The sequence below is a fragment of the Macrobrachium rosenbergii genome, chromosome 6 (genome assembly GCF_040412425.1).
Source record: "Macrobrachium rosenbergii isolate ZJJX-2024 chromosome 6, ASM4041242v1, whole genome shotgun sequence".
Classification (NCBI taxonomy): Eukaryota; Metazoa; Arthropoda; class Malacostraca; order Decapoda; family Palaemonidae; genus Macrobrachium; species Macrobrachium rosenbergii.
Window position 1 is genome coordinate 44,276,512 of NC_089746.1, and position 23,329 is coordinate 44,299,840.

Genomic DNA, 23,329 nt, shown 5'->3' on the forward strand with positions numbered 1-23,329 from the left:
TATATATATATATATATATATATCTATATATATATATATATATATATATATATATATATATATATATATATATATATATTATATATATATATATATATATATATATATATATATATATATATATATAAATATATATTTATATATATATAAATATATATTTATATATATATATATATATATATATATATATATATATATATATATATATATATATATATATATATATATATATATATATATATATATATATATATATATATATATATAATGTGCATGTGTGTATCTGTGTACATGAGCCTGTGTGGGTGTGGGTGTGTGTCTGTCTGTGGGTGTGTGCCTCTGTCCCATTACAGTTCCTTATTCCAGTTTGTTCAACTTATTTCCTTTCGGTTTCTAAAATAAATTGCCTCTGATATTTATATTTTAATATACCATTTTCCTGAACTACTGAAATGTTCAATGAGAGTATAAAAAACTACTGTAAATATTGTATTCTGACAAAAAAAAAAAAATGCTTAATAGCTACATATACTATGAAATAATACAGTGAATGACTAAAGAATAATAAAGAAACCCAAGGAGATCAAAATAAACTAGATAGTTCAATAATATCCAAAGATCAAGAGGCATAAAATACGTTGAAAAACCCTACGGTGTTTGCACGCATGACTTCGGCAAAAGGACGCCTTAACAAGGGTGCCTGAATTCTTAACAAAACTGGATTCTTAACTTCAAGTTCTTTGATTCAGTAAATAGCCCACACACGTCTTTTTCGCCCACTTGCTAATGGAAATCTTGCAATAATTTGTATACATTACGCAGAAAGCTTACATTTTTAACTCCGTCTTTATACATATGTATATATATACATATATATATGTCACATTTAAATTTACATTTAGATGTATATATGTGTATATATATACATATATATGTATATATATATATATATATATATATATATATATATATATATATATTTATATACATATACACATATACATATACTGTATATATACACATATAAATAATATATATACTGTATATATATATAGATATGTATAAATATACATGTTACATTTAAATTTACACTTATATGTATATATATATACATACATACATTACATATATATATATATACATATATTATATATATATATATATATATATATATATATATATATATATATATATATATATATATATATATATATATATATATATATATATATTATGCACAAACATACACACACTCACACCATTCTATACTGTTATTTCCCATAAACAAGCAAGACGGGGTCACTCCACACAGGGAAAGCATAATATCATCGTCACAGGATTACGACAGCGTATTACTCAAGCCATTGCCGACAATCAGTAATAATAATTTACCTGTCCGGAGGAGAACCGCCGCTACAACAACGGGGCAGTTGCGGTCGTGAGGTTTTGCGCGGTCGGACTGCGGTCAGTGATACTGGTCCTCGTCTTACGACGAAACCGGCGTATAAGTAACAAGTTAATATCTATTTTAGATTCTATTCCGTTATTACATGTTACTAGTGGCAGATACTTAAATGTAAAAATCGGAAGGCATTCATACATTCAAGATTCACAATAAGGATTGGAAAAAAATGAAAATACTGAATGTAGTTTTAAAAAGATTTTAAAAAACACACACGATAAATCGCCATATAAGTAGGCTATTATTGAAACAGATGACTCGATAGTCGGCTATGGGATGGATATATATATATATATATATATATATACACATAAGTATATTTTATATTATATACGCATAAATATATATATAAATATAAAATACAATTTGATATATATATATATATATATATATATATATATATATATATATATATATATATATATATACATACATGCATATATATACTGTATATATATATATGTATATATATATATATATATATATATATATATATATATATATATATATATATATATAGATAATATTCAAACAAAACGTCATATGTATAGAAACTATGGTCAGTTATATGAATAAGGGCAGACAATTATTCTTTGGCTGTCTCACTTTAGCGTTTCTTTTTCAATCAATACACTACAGACAATCTAAACACGTCTTAGCTTATAAGACACACACTGTGAGAGAGAGAGAGAGAGAGAGAGAGAGAGAGAGAGAGAGAGAGAGAGAGAGAGAGAGAGAGTGTAACGGTATACCAAGCTATTCATAGACCTTAAGAGGAAAGACCTCTTTATATAACACGAAATAACAGTCAGAACACTAGAGACAAATAAAGACGTCTTAGCTTATAACAGAGAGAGAGAGAGAGAGAGAGAGAGAGAGAGAGAGAGAGAGAGAGAGAGAGAGAGAGAGAGAGAGAGGAGCATACCAACCTATTCAAAAACCTTAGGGAGGAAGACCATTTAATACAACACCATACAACAGTCAAAACACTATAGACAAAATAAAGACGTCTCATCTTATAACAGAGAGAGAGAGAGAGAGAGAGAGAGAGAGAGAGAGAGAGAGAGAGAGAGAGAGAGAGAGAGAATACAAGTATATATCACCTATTCGGAGACCTTAAGGAGGAAGACCACTTAATATAACACCATACAACTTGAGTGATAACTCAAGTGAGTGACTGTACCGAAGTATTTCCGTATTACACGAATTTAGTGACTTTTGAATTAACCAGGAAGGGAGCAATGAGCAACTTATGCATCCCTCCCCTCTCCAAAATTAATCATCTTAAACTTATACCTCGAGGTACATTAACCTGTGATACTCCCCAACTGCACACTTAAAGCAACATCGAGAATGACTGACTCGCTAACCTGATGACCTAATTTTCTAAAATGTTTCTAAACTGCAGATGGCAGAATTCGTAGTACGAAAAATGTGACGTCATTCGGTAGGAACACAGCGAATGCATTATTGATCTAGCGTTACTGAGCCTTAAATAAACTAGGACTTGAACACTGAGTAAAATTTACAAAAAAAAAAAAAAACAATAATAACAGAAGAATATAAAATATTAATATTTAGGGAACACTTTAATCGATATTTCTATCTGCATTTACATATTTAGTTGAATACAAATAGAAATATGGGTTAAAGTGGTCCCTATATATTAATATTATATATCCATCTGTTATTAATGTGTTTCTTTTATATTTTACTAAGCGTTGACCCACTAAAACATCTTTTCAAAATGTTACAAAATATTTTACACATAAAACGAAAGGGAACAAAAACTTTTTCATTCAACAGGAATGCTCTGAATTTATTTCTGAAAATTAGAATTTGTACAGCATGAGCTTTTCTTAGAAATAACTCACACATGCAGAAATATAGTATCAGCATAAAGAAAAACTAATAGAGAGAGAGAGAGAGAGAGAGAGAGAGAGAGAGAGAGAGAGAGAGAGAGAGAGAGAGACTTTAAAACGCAAGAACTTTGTTACGTATCCCAGTTCCGAATTCTATTAGCTACAAAGTAAACTGATATGAGGAATATGTCTGAATTTCATATCAGGAAATATCTGGCCCCATTCGCAAACGATTTCATCCAACTATTTCGGGCATATCGCCTAAAATTGGCAATCTCGCGTCGCACCTCCCTTAAAATCACGGAGTTTTAATGGATCCGAACACTTTCAAAGCCCAGAGCGATTAACAGGTTTGGAGAGAGAGAGAGAGAGAGAGAGAGAGAGAGAGAGAGAGAGAGAGAGAGAGAGAGAGAGAGAGAGAAACTCAAGAACTTTGTGATGTATCTCATTTACGAATTCTATTCACTACAAAGAAAAATGGTATCATGAATATGTCTGAATACGGCTTAACTTATAACACACACACACAAGAGAGAGAGAGAGAGAGAGAGAGAGAGAGAGAGAGAGGGAGAGAGAAACTGTAGAACGTGAGAATTTTGTCATGTATATCAGTTACGAATTCTGTTAACTGCAAAGTAAAATGATATCATGAATATGTCTGAATATGGCTTAACCTATAACACACACACAGAGAGAGAGAGAGAGAGAGAGAGAGAGAGAGAGAGAGAGAGAGAGAGAGAGAGAGAGAAGAGGAGCTTATCTTATCTACTATCATCAAATTCACTTAGTTACGTCTGTTATCATCGCTTCCTTAATTGAAAATAATTAAACTTCAAGATCCTACACTCCAGCCTAATTCAGAATACTACCAACAGCATAAAGAAACCAAATTAAAACTACTATTGCATCTTTCATAAATAAACTGAGTTAGGAGTAATCTGAAAGTCTTCAGAGGGCCTGGTTATAGGACTAAGCTGAAAGTCCTCATAGAGAAACCTGGTTACAGGACTAATCTGAAAGTCTTCAAGGAGAAATCTGGCTACAGGACTTATCTGAAAGTCGTCAAAGAGAAATCTGGTTATAGGACTAATCTGAAATTCTTCCTAGTAAAAATCTGGTTACAGAACTAATTTGAGAGTCTTCAGAGCGAAATCTGTTTACAGGGTTAATCTAAAAGTCTTCAGAGAAATCTGGTTACAGGATTAATCTAAAGGCTTACAAAGAGAAATCTGGTTACGGACTTATCTGAAAGTCGTCAAAGAGAAATCTGGTTATAGGACTAATCTGGAATTCTTCCTAGTAAAAATCTGGTTACAGGACTAATCTAAGAGTCTAAAAAGCGAAATCTGTTTACAGGGTTAATCTAAAAGCCTTCAGAGAAATCTGGTTACAGGACTAATCTAAAGTCTACAAAGAGAAATCTGGTTACAGAACGTATCTGAAAGCTGTCAAAGAGAAATCTGGTTGTAGGACTAATTTGAAATTCTCCCTTGGAAAAATCTGGTCACAGGGCTAATCTGAGAGTCTTCAAAGCGAAATCTGTTTACAGGGTTAATCTAAAAGTCCTCAGAGAAATCTGGTTACAGGACTAATCTAAAAGTCTTCAAAGAAAAATCTGGTTACAGAACTTATCTGAAAGTCGTCAAAGAGAAATCTGGTTATAGGACTAATCTGAAATTCTTCCTTGGAAAAATCTGGTTACAGGACTAATCTGAGAGTCTTCAAAGGGAAATCTGGTTATGGCCACTATCAGCGAATGAACTTCGTGAAGGTTTATACCATCTTTCAAAGAAACCATCCTCTCTAGCCACTTCCAAACACACGAAAGGTATAATAACAAGTCCTATCATCATCCGCCAATCAAACCGACTTCATTAAAGAAATATTTCCAGGACAACTAATTCACTCGTAAATGGGGAAAATTATCTTTGAACTTTTATGTATTTCAGGTATACAAAAAGGAAGGTAAGTAATCTTTTAATTTACATGAATAGCGGGCATTCAAAAGCAGCGGTACATCACCTTTCAACTTACAAAGATTTCAAGTATTCGAAACAAAGGGAAAATTATCTTTTAATGGCATGGAAGCTATAAACTGCAAGATACTGATGTATAACCTTTTAAGTCACATGAATGTTATATGATGAAATGAAAAACAAACGATAAGCAACTTCAAAGAATACGAATTACACGTAATCAAAAATAAGATTGAATTATTCTTACACGAGTTCTCGATGAGCAGAAATCAAGTAAATACCAGTTTACATGACACGATTTTCTGGTGTTCACAAATAAAGGTAAACTAATTTTATTGAACTTCTAAGCGGCTCACGTTTTCAAAAGAACTATTTTTTTTTTTTTTGTCTTTTCATCCAGTAAATTAATCTGTGGAGATCGATTGCCATAGGGTAAAAAAATAAAAGATGGAAGCTGGGGGGAAAGACTAACCTTTTCAAAAAAAAAAAAGAAAAAAAAAGGGAAATAGTGATAACTTTCTAAAATACGAATAAGAACTGCTTTCCAATTTTTTTTTCGCAACGTATCCCCATCGAACGATTTCAGTTAAAAGACGCTTTTGGCAAGAACTTTGTAAAATACACAGAATGATCGATAAAAAGAGAGCGCAGACTTACCCGCCCAAATCCGCTTAGCTTAAATACGTAGCGGAGTTTTATATAAAAAGGCTTTTGCTGCTAAGGCTTTCTGGTATATGTATATATATACCCGGAGAGCAAGAATAGGGGGGAGAAATAAATCCATCACAGACTGAAGGGAGACTAAACCGAAGCTATACCCAAATGAATATGGATGCCTCAGGGGATCAATGCGGGCCAGTTCAATTAAAGCTACAACAAAAGACAACACGGGTCAGATTTTATTCATCGCCGGTGCCCATTCCCCCCCTTCACCCTTCCCCTCTTCCCCAGGTCACCATATCCCTCTCCTACCCTACCCTGCACACGCATGCACGCATGCGCACAAAAAACAAAAAAAAAAAAAACGAGAGCGTCTTTTCAGAAACTAGCCAACCTAAGATATCCAGGTAGCGCAACTCTTGAAGGCATTATATCAGCTCTATATGCATTCTAAACACGCACACACACGGAAAAGAGAGAGAGAGAGAGAGAGAGAGAGAGAGAGAGAGAGAGAGAGAGAGAGAGAGAGAGAGAGAGAGAGAGAGAGAGAGAGAGAGAGAGAGACCTGTTGCTGCAACTAAAGAATGTCATCCATAAAAAAATAAAATAAAAATTCTTTAAACACTCTTTTATTAAAATGGACTAAAAAGTAGAAAAATAATTTTTTGAGACAAACCAGGATTTTCTTACAATCAATCACGACTATAAAAAATAAAAGTATGAGCGACAAACATGGAAGAAAATGCTACAAGTATTTTTTTCTTGCAGCATTTCCTTTCACGTTATGCGCCCACGCTTTTATTTTTATAGTCATGATTAATTGTAAGAAAATCCTGGTTTGTCTCAAAAAATTATTTTTTAATTTTTAGTCCATTTTAATAAAAGCGTGTTTAAAAAATATATATTTTTTATTTTATACGTTTTAGTCTCGACAGAAATTGTACCCGTTTTATGATTGTAGCTAACGACATTGATATGATATTCTATAATATCCTGTGGCGCCAAAAAATCCGTAGAGTTATTCACTTCATACAAATCCTGGAATACTGTAGGGTCACTGATCATGTAAGGTTCTATTGTAACCTGGACTGAGTAACCATGCAAAATTTCAAGTCCATCGGACGAAGGGAACAGGTCGAAAATTGAATTACAAGACTGAACCCACACAAACAAACAAACAAACAGACTGACAAAAAAGCAAGCTAAATAAAAGCGTAAAATAATAAAAAATAAAATTATATCAACTTTGAATTCAGGGATTAAATGACAGCATCACAAGATCCGTTCTTCCTCTTGAAAGTCAAAGACTCCACTTAATAGAACGCACGCATTTTCAAGTAAGTGAACGTTCTCCAAACCGAAGGTATTAGTAAAGAAAAAACCTTATGGTCCAAAACGATCAACTTGGAGAGCTCATGGACACTTATCCTGTATAACAAGATCCCCAGGAGCTGAATGCCGTTCAGTTACAGGTCCTTAAATATCTCTTGATTCTAAAACATCTCTCGATGTCGTTCCTTTTCAGGGCCAAAGGAGGTTTTTTCTGTTCCTTATTCAAGCTAAACTTCCTGGGCGGAAACAAACCAGTGTGTATGGTTAAACTCAGCCGTGCGCTTGTGAGTGCTTTTCCTGGACAAAGAATACCATCCCTCTCTCTCTCTCTCTCTCTCTCTCTCTCTCTCTCTCTCTCTCTCTCTCTCTCTCTCAAAAAAGGTGAATCTTTGAATTGAACTGAATATAGAATTTAAGCCAAAGGCTGGAACGGAAACTGACAGCAAAAGTTTAAAAGGCGTAACAGGAGGAAACCCTCGAAGTTGCACAACCTCGCAGTTGCACTATGTGGAAAGTAAGATGGAAGAAAGAATATGAAAGAAGGTACAGTAAAAGAAACGGAAGGGGTTGCAGCTAGGGGCCGAAGGCACCCTGCAAAGAACCCTTAAGTAATGCCTACAGTGCTCAGCACGAGGTGCACTGACGGCACTAACCCCCTACGGAGGAAGAACCTTTGAAAAAATACTCTGCCTTCTCTTGTAAGCCTGTTTGAACATAATTTTCTCTTTCAAAATGTCACCTATGTCACTGAAGAGGGACCCGCCTCCACCTTCAAAAATGAAAATATTTCTAAAAACTTTGGTCCTGCAAAAACCACTGAATTTATTTACCTTGAATTCTTTTCGATATGCCACGGCTTAAAGAGTTATTGTGCAGATGGGTCCACTTGTCCAATAGTTCATTATTGTAAATATTATTGGGGCAAAGAGAGCAATACTGGCGAAACCTTTCTCATTGCTGATGGTTAGACTGCTGCAAATATAATATTTAATAATTTACAGCCCTTTGCTCATTTGATGTCATTACATGAAGATAAACAGATTATGTTCTTCCTATTGTCATCTTCAAGTAGACAGTTTAGCAAACAGCAATCATATCCTTGAGATTTAAATCTTTCTCTCTCTCTCTCTCTCTCTCTCTCTCTCTCTCTCTCTCTCTCTCTCTCTCTCTCTCTCTCTCTCTCTCCTTTTGATTTTATGTTTAATAAGCTGTACACCATACGGTAATCGATTGACGCAGCAGCTTTCATTAAAATGGCTGAGGTTTATCAATGCAACGCGGACTCTATAAAGTGGGCCATCTCTCGCATCCATCAAGATCCTGCGATAAAGAAGAGAGAGAGAGAGAGAGAGAGAGAGAGAGAGAGAGAGAGAGAGAGAGAGAGAGAGAGAGAGAGAGAGAGAGAGCTCTTCTGAACATTTCTTAAAAAATGCATGGAGAAAAAGAGTGGCGGGGAGGAAGACAGAGCGAAAATTTCCGTATAATTTGCCAGAAACAGTGTGCATGATGAGAGAGAGAGAGAGAGAGAGAGAGAGAGAGAGAGAGAGAGAGAGAGAGAGAGAGAGAGAGAGCTTTTTTTTGTATCTTTCTTAAGAAATTCAAGGAGAAAAAGAGGCCGGTGGGAGATAGCGCGAAGTTTTCTGTACAATTTACCAGAAACGGTGTGCATGAAAGAGAGAGAGAGAGAGAGAGAGAGAGAGAGAGAGAGAGAGAGAGAGAGAGAGAGAGAGAGAGAGAGAGAGAGAGGGCAACTCTTCTGTATCATTTGCTAGAAAATACAACTCAATAAAGCCTCACCCAGATAGGATAAGAAGTATTATGGACTCTTATGGGCCATTAAGGACCCGAGAAAACACGGTTAAACGGCTGCTCCTGCATTTTGCAATTCCACGCAGCGATGACGACAAACACGAAGAACACACGGCGAGGGCATAAGCACATTTTGCAGGACAACATTATTTTTAAGAGAGAGAGAGAGAGAGAGAGAGAGGGAGAGAGAGAGAGAGAGCGCACTGTAAAAAAATACTTTCTTTCCGTATTTAATTTTGATTGCATGCAGTTCAGATAATGCGGAAAGAAGTCTTGCGAAGGGGTGCGCCAACACTATGGTATACATGTCATAAAGACAGGTTGGCAACTTATCGCATACATATCACAAACATGTTGAAAACATGTCACAAACACGCTGACAGCTTATCGCATACATATCACAAACATGTTGAAAACATGTCACAAACACGCTGACAGCTTATCGCATACATATCGCAAACATGTCGAAAACATGTCACAAACACGCTGACAGCTTAAAGCATACTCATCACAAACATGTTGAAAACATGTCATAAACATGCAGACAGTTTATCGCATACATATCACACACATGTTGGAAACATGTCAACGAATCTTTGGCAAATGCTGGATAATCTTATGTAGCATTGGTTGGGACTACGGATATGGTGTTAACTTGTATTCAACATGCTTGTGACGTGACGTGTGCGCGATAAGTTGCCTACGTGTGTTTATGACATTTTACTGTAGTGAGGATGCACCCAAAGCTTACAATGATGAAAAGCAGATTGAAAAACAAAACGAAGTTGAATGAATTTAATTAGTTAATTACTATGATAGTTTTAAATGTGTAGCAGAGGTAATGATAAACTTTTTTTTTTGTTTGTCCTTCATATAAGAGAGATGAGAAGTGCGAACTATGTTCATGTTTTATGTATTATAATATTAAACATAGAGATTCATTTCCGTATAATCATCCAGCTTTTATAATTCAGTTATTCAAACACTCTCTCTTCCTCCCTTTCGTCATAAAGAAACCAGTGTACCTAATATAAAAACTAATACATATACAAAAAAAAAAAACACACACACACATACGCGCACAGTCTTATGCATTATAATATATACACATTCATTTTAATATAATCATCCAGCATCTATAATACAGTTATTCAAACACCTTCCCACCCTTCCTTTCGTCATAAAGAAACTAGTGCACGCAATATAAAAAATCTAATACACACACACACACACAAACGCACGCGCGCGCACACAAAGAAATCAAGCGTCACTCAGAGCAGCTGCAGCAAATATACATAAGAAAATTTCCATTTCGCAAGAGTAATCGCTTTTGGAGCACAACAGGCGAGTTCTCAAGCTCCATAATGTGGCGAAAGGGAGGGGCTTGACAGAGAGCGGTAACACTAAGAAGAGGAAGAGCTTATTCCGGGAATCTCCGACGCTCTCGGGGTTTAATGCACTTCTGCAATGGCGGCGCTTTGCGTGTCCTGTCGGGGGTTGGAAAGTATCTTTGCTGCCGATTTCTGTGAGGTCATTTTGCCGGGTTAATTTTTTTTTTTTTCAGGCTTTAATTTGCAGTATGTCTTGTGTAGTATATTTGTATTTATATATAATGTATTATGTGTGGATGTGTAGATGTATGTGTATGTTTGTATGTATGTATATATATATATATATACTGTATACACACACATACATATATTTATATATATATATATATATATATATATATATATATATATATATATATATATATATATATAATATATATATATATTTATATATAAATAAATAAATATACATAAACATATATATTTATGTGTGTGTATTACAGAGAGAGAGAGAGAGAGAGAGAGAGAGAGAGAGAGAGAGAGAGAGAGAGAGAGAGAGAGAGAGTGGATACTTTCTCACTTTTCCTCAGTATCATTACCCTCTGATCATCTGAAATAATGAATCATCCCCATTAAGAATTTCGTATCGGCTTTCTCTTTATCCTTCAGTTATCTGTTTCAGAAGAATTCAAAATAAACTCTTCATACAAATGCCTAAAGAAATAAAATATTACTCTTCCTTTTGTATAGGTCTACAAGAACGTCCATCTACCTGGACAAATATATGAGTTACGGCAAAAAAATATTAATTATTGCCATTCTTTTAGGTTTGATTTGAGCTTCCTGGAAATGTTTTTCCCATTTCATTGTGTTCCGAAAACCGGCGTTTTTTTTTTATCCTTTATCGTAGCCTCGTCAATATTTTCCCATATTATTGAATTCAAAGAAATAAATCTCCTTATTCCTTTCCATTCTCAGAAACGGCTTCTCCTATTCCACTATATTCTCAATAGCATTTCTTGGCTTTGAATTCCCATCTACGAAGGATGTTACTTTCCTGTCTGTTACGTTGCTCTTCTGCAAAATGAAGACACTAGAACCCTTCGGCACATCTTTTGTAGATTTTTTTTAACAAGCGTTTGTAAAAAACATTTCACCATCTCATTCTTAAAGACAGTTTTTTCCCAAGCTTATCATTATCATATTTTCATAAAAAATCTAATGTATCGGGTTCTAATTGAATCATTATTCTATTATAGCGTCAAGAAGTGTTTTCCTTACTCCGATACAGTTATAAAAAAGCAGGTATTATCTTATACATAAAGAATTTAGCTGGATTTTCTTTGTTAACGGAATATGAATCGGTTTTTCTAAGCTCCGTGAAATTGCAGTCAATATTCCGTGGTCCAGTGAGTGGCTTCGTAACATCTCATCTTGTAAATGTTCTCTACTGCACCATTCACTTTTGCCCGGTGCTGAGACCAAATCCAAAAGGTTACGATATTCATGCATCATGCGGTCTGGAATGGCACGCTGCCCCCCGCCCCCTCACCATTTTTCCACACACACACACACACACTTACACATACACAAACACGCACACACATTCTACGCCTCTTAGATTTTAGTTGTTCACTGTTACTTGCTTAAAACTACCATTCTCTGTCCGAATGCATAACTGAAATTGTTTGCCCACCATCCCATCGGCCTATGAAATGAATTGAATAGAATATAGAATTTAGGCCAAAGGCCAAGCGCTGGGACCTAAGAGGTATTTCAGCACTGCAACCGAAATTGACAGTAAAAAGCCTTGAAAGGTGTAACAGGAGGAAAACCTCGCAGTTGCACTATGAAACTATTGTTTGGAGAGGGTGGGAAAAAAAGATGGAAGAAAGAGACTACGAACGGAGATACGGTAAAAGGATTGAAAGAGGCTGCAGCTAGGAACCAAAAGGACGCCGCAAAGAACCTTACGTGATGCCTGCCGTGCACCGCACGAGGTGCACTGACGACACTACCTTCACAGGTGGGGATGTGAAATGGTGTTCCGGGATTCTACAGCAAAACTATTTTTATCGCAATTTAACATTATTCAGAAAAACGTTCCATCTATTTCATTATGGACATATTCGTATTTTAGCGAACTAATCTCAAACTTTCTACCGAAACAACTGCTTCATTAAAATATATTTAAGGTTATCTTATTATATTACAAATTGGTATCACACCTGTCACCGTTAATGACACACTGTTTACAAAGGCTGTGTCATTAATTCTATGCCATTTGGTTATATCTTTTCCAAATAATACAGGCAATTTTTTCGAAAAAATACAATAATTCTCGTTATTTGACCACTACCCCAGGAAAATAATTTTTCCTTGTCCGATACATAATTTGATACGGATGCATATTCTATTACATACATTGTAATCCTGCGAAACGTCGTATTTAGAGATCGACAGCGTGATATAAAAAGCTAACTGTTGCTCGATTGACCTAAACTGGATGACGCATGGATTTTTTTTAATCCGTTACAGGATCAAATAATTTTTTATTCACATCACATAACTGCACCTGTTGAGTCAAGAATGAGAGAGGGGTTAATGTAAATTTAAATGTGCACATACCCACACATAATATACATATATGTGTGTATGTATATATATATACTATATATACATACATATATATATATATGTATGTATGTATGTATGTATGTATGTATGTATGTATGTATGTATGTATGTATCTATATATATATATATATATATATATATATATATATATATATATATATATATATATATATACTGTATATAATCGGTGAAAGTAGAGTTCAGTACTCTTAAACGACTGATTTTAATCAAGGGAAAAAGGGTTTAAAAATATTTCTTAACTTAATGGCCCTAAATATTTTCTAGCTCATTCGAAATTCGTAGAAAACGCTCTTAGTAAGATCTAGTATAGCTGGAAACTTTTCCTTCAATTCTAGTGTACTAGCCGATATTTTTGTTCATTCAAAATTTTCCAGTAACGTTAGTGCATTTCTACATACTTTTTTCCATCCAAAATTCAAAAAAGGTTCTCTTTAAGCCTCACACAGTTAGAAATCGTTTTCTTTACCTGATAGATAGAATATAAAATTTAGGCCGAACGCCAAACACTGGGACCTTTGAGATCATTAAGCCCAGAAAAGAAAACTGAGAGTAAGAGGTTTAAAAGGAGTAACCGGACGAAAACCTTGCAGTTGCACTAAAAACAACTGTTAGAAAAGGATGGAAAGTAAGATGGAAAAAAGAATATGAATGGAGGTACAGCAAAAGGAATGAAAGGGGTTACGGCTAGGGGCCGAAGGGACGCTGCAAAGAGCCTTAAGTAATGCTTACAGTGCACTGCATGAGGTGTACTGATGGCACTACTCATAAGGGGTTCTTTATCTGATGACTCTCTCAAATACAACTGGACTTGGAAGTCAAGCTGGCAACGGATTCGTCGTAATCTCAATGCGTCGAGTGGACTGAAGTACCAAGACTGCACTGGAGGGTCATACACTCCATAATGACTTTCTCTTCGGAAGCCTGGAATCAACACCTTTGGCAAAATTGTCTCAAAATAACCAGGCACTTTATTCATTACTACCCTTAACACAATTCTCTTTGCATTTTAATAATTGCCTTACATTTTTACCTGATTAGTTATTAATTCCTTAATTTATTTTTTTAGTTTCTAATAACTAATCTCTTTTTTTTCTGTGTTGCCTATTACCTTCTGATACTTCTTTCACATGAACACCATATTCTTTGAAAGTGTCAATTTCAAGTCAGTGGCCCCTGTGGGATCGTTCCATATAAATAGGGTTCATGTTCTAAATAATAATAATAATAATAATAATAATAATAATAATAATAATAATAATAATAATAATAATAATATAAAAAAAATTCCAACTCAGATTTTTCACTGCAAAATTCATTCCGGTCAATAACAAATGAACGTAATTTGTCCCTGAACTACCATGAACAGTCACGGCTGGAAATAACTGACTTCCAAGTTCAAATTGGGAACGAAAACTCATAATCACTATATTCCTTGTTTAGAAAGGTTCCAGATTGCAGTCTAAAGCAATCAAGTAAGGATTTATAGAACGTCATGTACTGGTTCGTACGTAATCTATCTATTTATTTTGTTTCTATTAATGATTTCCGCCCATATAATGGTGTACACATTTAATTCCGCCAAAAGGATTTACCGTTACCCCTCCATCATATATTGCAAAATAAGTGCTGATGAAATCATTGATTAAATCCGAACCTCAAAACACTCATTCTAACATGCAAATCCGCTCTTTGCTCAACTTCAAATTCCTTTTGTTGCATTTAAGATTTGGTTAGCATTCAATCTTCCATTGACCTCTTTATATCAATTATCATGGTTTTCGGCGCTCAGAAAAATGACTGGCATTAACCATTACAGCTTTCAGAGAATGAAATAACAATAATCCTACGGTTTTATAAAAAAAAAAAAAACATTCAGAATAGCAACATGAATACATGACAAAAAGGAAATAACCACAAAAACATATACTAACAATACATAACCAGCAATTCAATTCATTTTAGTTATGAACCTTGGTTAAAAGAATTAACTACTTTTAAACGATTAAAATATTACTTAAATGAGTTATTACATAAAAACTAATGACTTGCAAAATTCGTCTTTATATCTCTCTCTCTCTCTCTCTCTCTCTCTCTCTCTCTCTCTCTCTCTCTCTCTCTCTCTCTCAGTAGGTATTGCAAAAATGTTATTGCATGACTCGTACAAGACGTCCGCAAACAGCAGCATGCGAAGAAATGATTTTCCACCTCCCATTACATCGTTCTGTAATTTCCAGCGCAGCCATGTACCGTCGTCATTACGCTGTAACGTTATGCATTGCAGGTTTATTGCAGAACAATTTGCCATAATTTCATCGGAGGACGGCAAGGAAAAAATGTTTATTATGTCACTTCACGAGAAACACAGACATGCATCGCTATCACGCCCATCTTAATCTGGGGACACGAACATTCCCTCGACTTTTGACGTCCTCAGTTTTTCTCTCTCTTTTTTTTTTATTTCTCTCCAGAGGAACTGTGAATCAACGAAGTTCTACTAACCTCCTTTAGTCGACAGACTCCCATGTTTTTTGTTTTTTTTCAAGACATGGAGAATGATACAAATAGAAGGAATATTGGCACAGTGTTTTATGGACGCAATTATCAGAAAACTTACGCGGACTTTTGAAGCACTTTTTTCGCAATCACAATTTATGAAATATCTCTTAGTTGCACTCGCCAAGCCTTTTATATATAAGAAGGCCACTGTTTCTTGTCTTTTGAAAAGGATGAACGGAAGACATCTTTGATTCCACTTCGCAATTTTGGAGGATAATAAGAAAAAATTGTAAACATCGCATTTCTTATAACAAGAACTTTAAATTCATAACACTGATTAATTACTTTCTTCGACATTGTTTTTGTTCATAGGCTGTTCAGTTCATTTGTCTCACAGACATAAAAAATCTCTGTTTGGTTTATCAAAATAAACACTAATAAATATGCCAAAAAAATATTCAGGAATTCTTTACAAAACCTTGTGCACTGCTTTCACAGAACTGAAATGTTCAATTTTCCCACATTAATAAACTATTAATGTTCATTCCACTTTCACTTATTAACAATAAACCTCTTGAATGCCGCACTGATATTTTTTTGTCATTTAACATAAAAATATTTGTGTAATATTTGTGATTGGCACCAACAGATAAATCAGTTATCACAATATTGAAGGACCACTTACGACAGGTTGTCAGCAGAGCAGGAATCGAAGATGATTGTCATAATCACGACGAAACAATACTAAAGTTATAATAACAAAGGTAATAAAACCCCACGTGCAATTGTTGTGATAAGGTATAAGTGGTGGTGAGTGAGAGAGAGAAAGAGAGAGAGAGAGAGAGAGAGAGAGAGAGAGAGAGGTGTCGCGGAGTACTTACAGTGAGTTGAGGGAACGTAGTCTGTTGAGTGGCTTGTCGGGGTTACTTCCACTATCCTTGTGGGGTTCCCGAAGCCAGATGAAGGTGTCGTATTTCCTGAACTTCTTAAGCTTGACATTAGGAACCTGGATGTTGGATTTGAAGGACTGTTTGCGCGGAGTGTCGTGGGTCGCCCCCTCCACTACGCTATCCATCGCTAACCCCTCACGATGGCTAGTGCGCCGGCGCAGTCCCAACCCAACTTTGAACCCCGACATTCTGTCGAGGCGAACTTGCACACCGTAGCCCAAACTCTTGTACGCTACGCGACCAATGCACGGCTCTGCCGACTCTCTCTCCCTCTCTCTCTCTCTCTCTCTCTCTTTCTCTCTCTCGCTCGCTGGCTCGCTTACTCCTTCCTCACACTTCAATCTCTCTCTCTCTCTCTCTCTCTCTCTCTCTCTCTCTCTCTCTCTCTCTCTCTCTCTCTCTCTCTCACCCTTGCCAGACGGCTAACGGTGCTACTCGGCTGTTTCAGCGTAACCAAACTTTCCTCTCTCTCACCTGTAGGATTTGTTTGCGCACCGACAGCGAACTTATTTGCGATGCAAACAAAAACCAGACACTTTTATTTTCCACTTATCTAGTATACCGAGCAGCGTTGAAGAGATTATTATACACGATTATTTCTATACCCGTAAACGATTAACGATAAGTTATTTTTGTACTCTCATCATCATCATCGTCGTCGTCTAAAAAACTATTATTTTCTTCTTTAAGTCACAAATATACTTAATTATACACCCCATTTCACTCGTATCAAACCTGAAAGGGAAAACATTCACGTTACACGGACTTCGAGGAGTCTTTGTTAGACCGTTCACTGATATCGACATTTACACTGCCTGTTCGAGTATAACACTTCAGAAATAGTCTAAGAAATATTCACCATCATTACATTATCATCATGCTTCGATAGTGAGTATGGCTGTCATGTGTTTAGGCTTCAAAACATTGCTTTGAATTCGCTGTCATGCCGGCAAAATACAGTAATTGTAAATGTCAAGTTGGAAACAGGTTATTTACAGTCAAATGATGACCATTAATAATATAAAATGGGTAGAATTTCGTATGATCACCATAAATGATTCTCAGGGAATCTTTCTTCTAATATTTATTGTAACAGCGCAGAGGAGAGGTCACGGACATGCGCACGCGCAGAAAACCCGATAAACTCTACGGTTTCAGCTACCCGCACTTCATTACAATGACCCAACAATATGGACATTATATTTTACTGACACGGATATATTATCTATATACTTATTTGACAGAAACTCACGCCGCAGATTATAAGCTCAACTATTGTTATATATACTTGCCATTGCTGAATTAATCTCCCACAAGCCTGGGTCACCCTGAACAAAGAGGATTATATTTAATTCGAAACTTACAAACTAACGGTGACATCGTGTTCAATTTGGGTTGTAATTCACAAGAGATTAAGTTTCTTTTTTCGTCTTCTTGTCTACAGAATTTTCCTTAAATAATAATTCGAAGAAAAGATAAAGCGCAAACAGAACAATTTTATAAATGACCCAAAAAACGGTACTTAGCTGATAGCAATAAACAAAAATTACTATGGTATCTGAAATAATAATTCAAAGACAAAATATTATAAAACTAACAAAAATGTTATAATTCAATTACCCAAAATGTTAATTAAGTGGCAAGAATAAAAAAAAAAAATTAATATGATATCTTCATCTCTATCAAAACACCCTCAAAGAGTTGTCTCTAAAGTTTGTGAAATATACCATGGACACGGTAACCAATTTCATTAATTATCTTCGTTGCTACGTTATAAAAGGTTTTCCAGGATTTTTTTATCGGTACAAAAACTACAAACAACAACTGCTTTAAAATGAATCATAGACAGATAGATTTTTCATGCTTGAAATAACACTACTTTGTAGCAAGACAAGACCACGTCTGAAATGAAATGTGGCCATTCACATTAAATTTGTAGTTCGAAATTAAAAAAAAAATTATATCGGAAACAAATGTAAACCAGCAAGTTCTATAGAGAAAAAAAAAAAAACTAAGGGGACAGCCTTGAAATGCCTAAACAACCTGTTGAACTCTGTATGTGTCATCATCTGGTTCCTAGACTCCTTTCCTTGACTCTTTTCCTAGACTCCTTTCCTTGACTCTTTTCCTAGACTCCTTTCCTTGACTCTTTTCCTAGACTCCTTTCCTAAACTCCTTTACAATACTGGAGACAGCAAAATATTCCTAATGTTACTCCCTTCTTGGACTCCTTTCCTAGACTCCTTTACTTTACTGGAAGCCGCCGTAATATACACCTAACGTTACTGCCTTCTTGGACTCATTTTCTAAACTCCTTTACTGCACATTTAAAAGAAGGAATCATGTACCATTTTTAATCTGACGACGCCATTAGAAATCATCGCTACTTGACGTTTATCTCCTTATTTCCATTTTACTCTTTTCCTACACTAAATCCCTTGACTTTGAGTCAGCGTTCTTCTGAGGAATATATATTATATATATATATATATATATATATATATATATATATATATATATATATATATATATATAAATATGTACAGTATATCAACCAGGCTACTATTAACCTTATTTCACTATATTTACATATTTTCAAAATACACTTACAAAAGTAACCAGAGAGAAAATGGATAAATATGTGTGAATGCGAGTGAAAAGTGAGCGTTTATATATATAAAAAATAAACAATAAAAACTCACAACCAAATTAGAATTAGACTAGAGAGAGAGAGAGAGAGAGAGAGAGAGAGAGAGAGAGAGAGAGAGAGAGAGAGAGAGAGAGAGAGAGAGAGAGAGAGCGAGCTGTGCCACCAATATTCTTAAACAGGTATTTTCTCCCTATTAAGACAAAAATCCAGAACATCCCATCTCATTTACTGTCCCCCATGAAAATAAGACAGGCGTGGGGTAAATCCCATAATCTGTATAATGGATCTATCGCAACTGCTTACAGTTTTAAAGCCAAAATACAATACCTGGCTAATTTCGAGTGCGTTCAATGGCCTTTCATTCAGTCTGAGCCAGTGATGTTCAAATTGTTGTAATAAATGCAAAGGAGATTCTTGGAACACGAATTTGCATCAGATGCTTCATTTTATTTTCACAGAGTAAACAAAAACGCATAAGCCTAATTTGTTGCACGTAAAACCCATCAGGAAACTGGTCTGTTCTCAAATTATGTACAACTCATATGCCGTGTACAACCCCATACTTATATAACGCATTAGAAGCTCGAAAAACGCTTGCATACTTAACATGTGACTCCAAAGTCTAATTTTAAAGTTTTCTGTGGGATTCCGTTTCATGGACACAAAGTCTATTTTAGTCGTCCCCCTATGTTTGCTCTATCAAGTGTTTGAGTGTTTATTCATACTTAGTACCCTGTGACTCTCTCAGCACCATATATTTCGGTCATAAAAGTACAGATTACACATAAAGACATCGGAACATAAAAAGTAATAAAGCTGAACAAGTTGCACTTATGTGTTGTACATCCACAGTTACAACCTTCAAGCTTCACAATGATTTCTGTTACAATACATTAATTGCTTTATTTTCAAATACTAATAAGTTGGGTATTTCATTCTTGTTGACAACATTCATCTTAGCTGAAAGGAATGACTCAATTATATAATCTTTAAAAATCTTGTTTTTATATATTTGTTTTAAAGCTATTTTCTTGACCTGCCGACAACAAGGGATAATAATCACTGGAAATAAAAGAGTTTGCCAGACTGCAATCAGTTTTTAATTTGTTATCAGTATGTGTTACGGGACCTTATCTAAACGTGAACTATCCATTCGCTACTGGAAAAATAGTAGTCCCTGTCAAATTAACTGTTTTCTTGTATGCATATGTTCCTTAAGATGCCGCAGGTGGAGGGGATTTTGTTGACTTTGACTTATAAATCACTCGAAATCCGATTAACGATAGCCAATAATCGATAAACATGCGTAAAATATTTGTTGCTCACACACGGGAGTATAAGGTTCATCTTCTAAATAATAATATTAATAATAATCATAATAATAATAATATTCTGTTGAAGCTTGAATTTCAAGTCAATGGCCCCTTGTGGGCTTGTTCCATATGAGTAGAGTTCATTTTCTGAATAATAATAATAATAATAATAATAATAATAATAATAATAATAATAATAATAATAATAATAATAATAATAATATTCTTTTGAAGCTTGAATTTCAAGTCAATGGCCCCTGTGGGCTTGTTCCATATGAATAGGGTTCATCTTCTGAATAATAATAATAATAATAACGATAACAAATGTAGCTTTCGGTTGTCCATAAGCGAATGAAACTTAAAGTAATGAGAAACGGAACACAAACAAAATTCAGTACTTTTAAAGCATAAGTTTGATTTCTGAGACTTATATTGCTTATATTATCACCATGTAAAAAAAAAGCTTTCACATTACTTCGTTCTAAATAACACTCAGTCACCATATCGTCATTTACATACCCATCTAAATAGCATGTAATCTACAACTTCCCAAGACCCTGATCGGCTCACACCTTAGCACTGTCGCGACATAAAATGTAAATCAATAAATCATTTGATATTCTTCATCCTCCTTTATATATATATAATATATATATATATATATATATATATATATATATATATATATATATATATAATATATATACTGTATATATATAATGTATGTATGCATGTATGTATGTGTGTATATATATATATATATATATATATATATATATATATATATATATATATATATATATATATACATATACAAGCTTCCTTTTTACACAAGTATTTTTAGTAGAATTTTGCATGTGCAAAATTTTATCTGTTCTTCGGACTTGTAACAGAAACAGAGGAATGTTTGATAAAAGGAACTTAAGAATGAAGAAAAAATCAACGTAAGAATAAGGGAATAGGGAATAGAAAGAAAACTTGATTTTTTTTTTAGTCATAGCTTAAACTAAGTGGGAAAACAAAGGAAGGTGAAGGAAGTCAAATGATTTATTGATTTACATTTTATGTCGCGACAGCGCTAACGTGTCAGCGGATCAGGATCTTGGGATCTTATAGATTACATGTTCTTCAGACATGTATGTAAATAACGATATTCAATGACGAACTGACGGCTGGGCGTTATTTAATAAGAAGTGATATAAGAGCTTTTTTTATATGGTGGGAATATAAGCAACATACGACCTAGAAATCAAACTTATGTTTTCGCTAAAATTACTGAATTTAGTTGTGTTCTGTTTCTCATTACCTAAAGTTTCACTCGTTTATGAAAAACCGAAGCCACATTTGCTATCATTATTATTATTCAGAAGAAGAACCCTATTCATATGGAACAAGCGCACAGGGGTCATTGACTTGAAATTCAAGCTTCCAAAGAATATCATTATTATTATTATTATTATTATTATTATTATTATCATTATTATTATTATTATTATTATTCAGAAGGTGAATCCTATTCATATGGAACAAGCCCACATGGGCCATTGACTTGAAATTCCAGCTTCCAAAGAATATTATTATTATTATTATTATTATTATTATTATTATTATTATTATTATTATTATTATTATTATTATTATTATTATTATTATTATTATTATTCAGAAGATGATTCCTATTCATAATGAACAAGCCCACATAGGCCACTGACTTGGAATTCAAGCTCCCAAAGAATATTATTATTTTTGTCTCTATTACAGTCATCCTATTCGACTGGGTGGTATTTACAATGTGGGGTTCCGGGTTGCATCCTGCCTCCTTTAGGAGTCCATCACTTTTCTCACTATGTGTGCTGTTCCTAATAACACGCTTTTCTGCATGAGTCCTGGAACTACTTCGGCTTCTAGTTTTTCCAGGTTCCTTTTCAGGGATCTTGGGATCGTGCCTAGTGTAACTATGATTAAGGGTACAATTTCTACTGGGATATCCCATATCCTTCTTATTTCTATTTTCAGGTCTTCATACTTATCAATACTTTCTCCTTTTTTCTCACCTACTCTGGTGTCCCATGGTCATGCGACATCAATGAGAGAAACTTTCTTCTTGATTTTATCAACCAGCGTCAAGTCTGGTCTATTGGCACGTATCACCCTATCTGCTCTGATACCCTAGTCCAGAGGATCTTTGCCTGAACGTTTTCTATCACTCCCTCAGGTTGGTGTTCGTACCACTTATTACTGCAAGCTAGCTGGTGTTTCTTGCACAGGCTCCAGCTGAGGGTCATATATATACTCGGCTATTACATCGTATTATACCCAGGCCTACTGAGGTTAGATTTTCAATGTCGAGTTTAGGCCAACTTCGTAAGTTGAAAGGATGGGTCTCACCTCATTTTCACAGGATCTCACGATCTGTCGTGCAGAAGTCAAATCAGAGTGGCTTATATATGTTAGAACATACGTAGCAAGTATGTATGTATTTATATATATAAATATAAATATATATATATATATATATATATATATATATACTGTATAAATATACACATAAATATATATATATATATATGCTTCCTTTTTTACACAAGTATTTTTAGTAAAATTTTTTATGTGCAAAATTTAATCTATTTTTCGGGCTTGTAACAGAAACAGAGAAATGTTTGATTAAAGGGATATATATATATATATCTATATACATTTTTAAATATATATATATATATATATATATATATATATATATATATATATATATATACATATATATATAGTGTATGAATGTATATGTATACATACGCGCATTTATATAAGAAAATGCTTTATATGCGTAATT

At 34.4% G+C, this 23,329-nt stretch overlaps 1 protein-coding gene across 10 annotated transcripts in view; it reads right to left on the reverse strand.

The window, feature by feature from the left end:
• Window positions 1-17,266, reverse strand: part of dnc (phosphodiesterase dunce) — an 878,593-nt gene extending 861,327 nt beyond the window's left edge. For 9 of the 10 annotated variants that reach the window (XM_067105656.1, XM_067105655.1, XM_067105654.1 and 6 more), the window contains exon 1: window positions 16,468-16,815. In XM_067105656.1, the coding sequence (XP_066961757.1) occupies window positions 16,468-16,724 (257 nt within the window). In that variant the 5' untranslated portion in view covers window positions 16,725-16,815. Of the gene's footprint in view, window positions 1-16,467 lie in introns of all 10 variants that reach the window. The other variant, XM_067105658.1, reaches the window with a different exon arrangement.
• Between the last annotated feature and the right edge of the window lie 6,063 nt (window positions 17,267-23,329).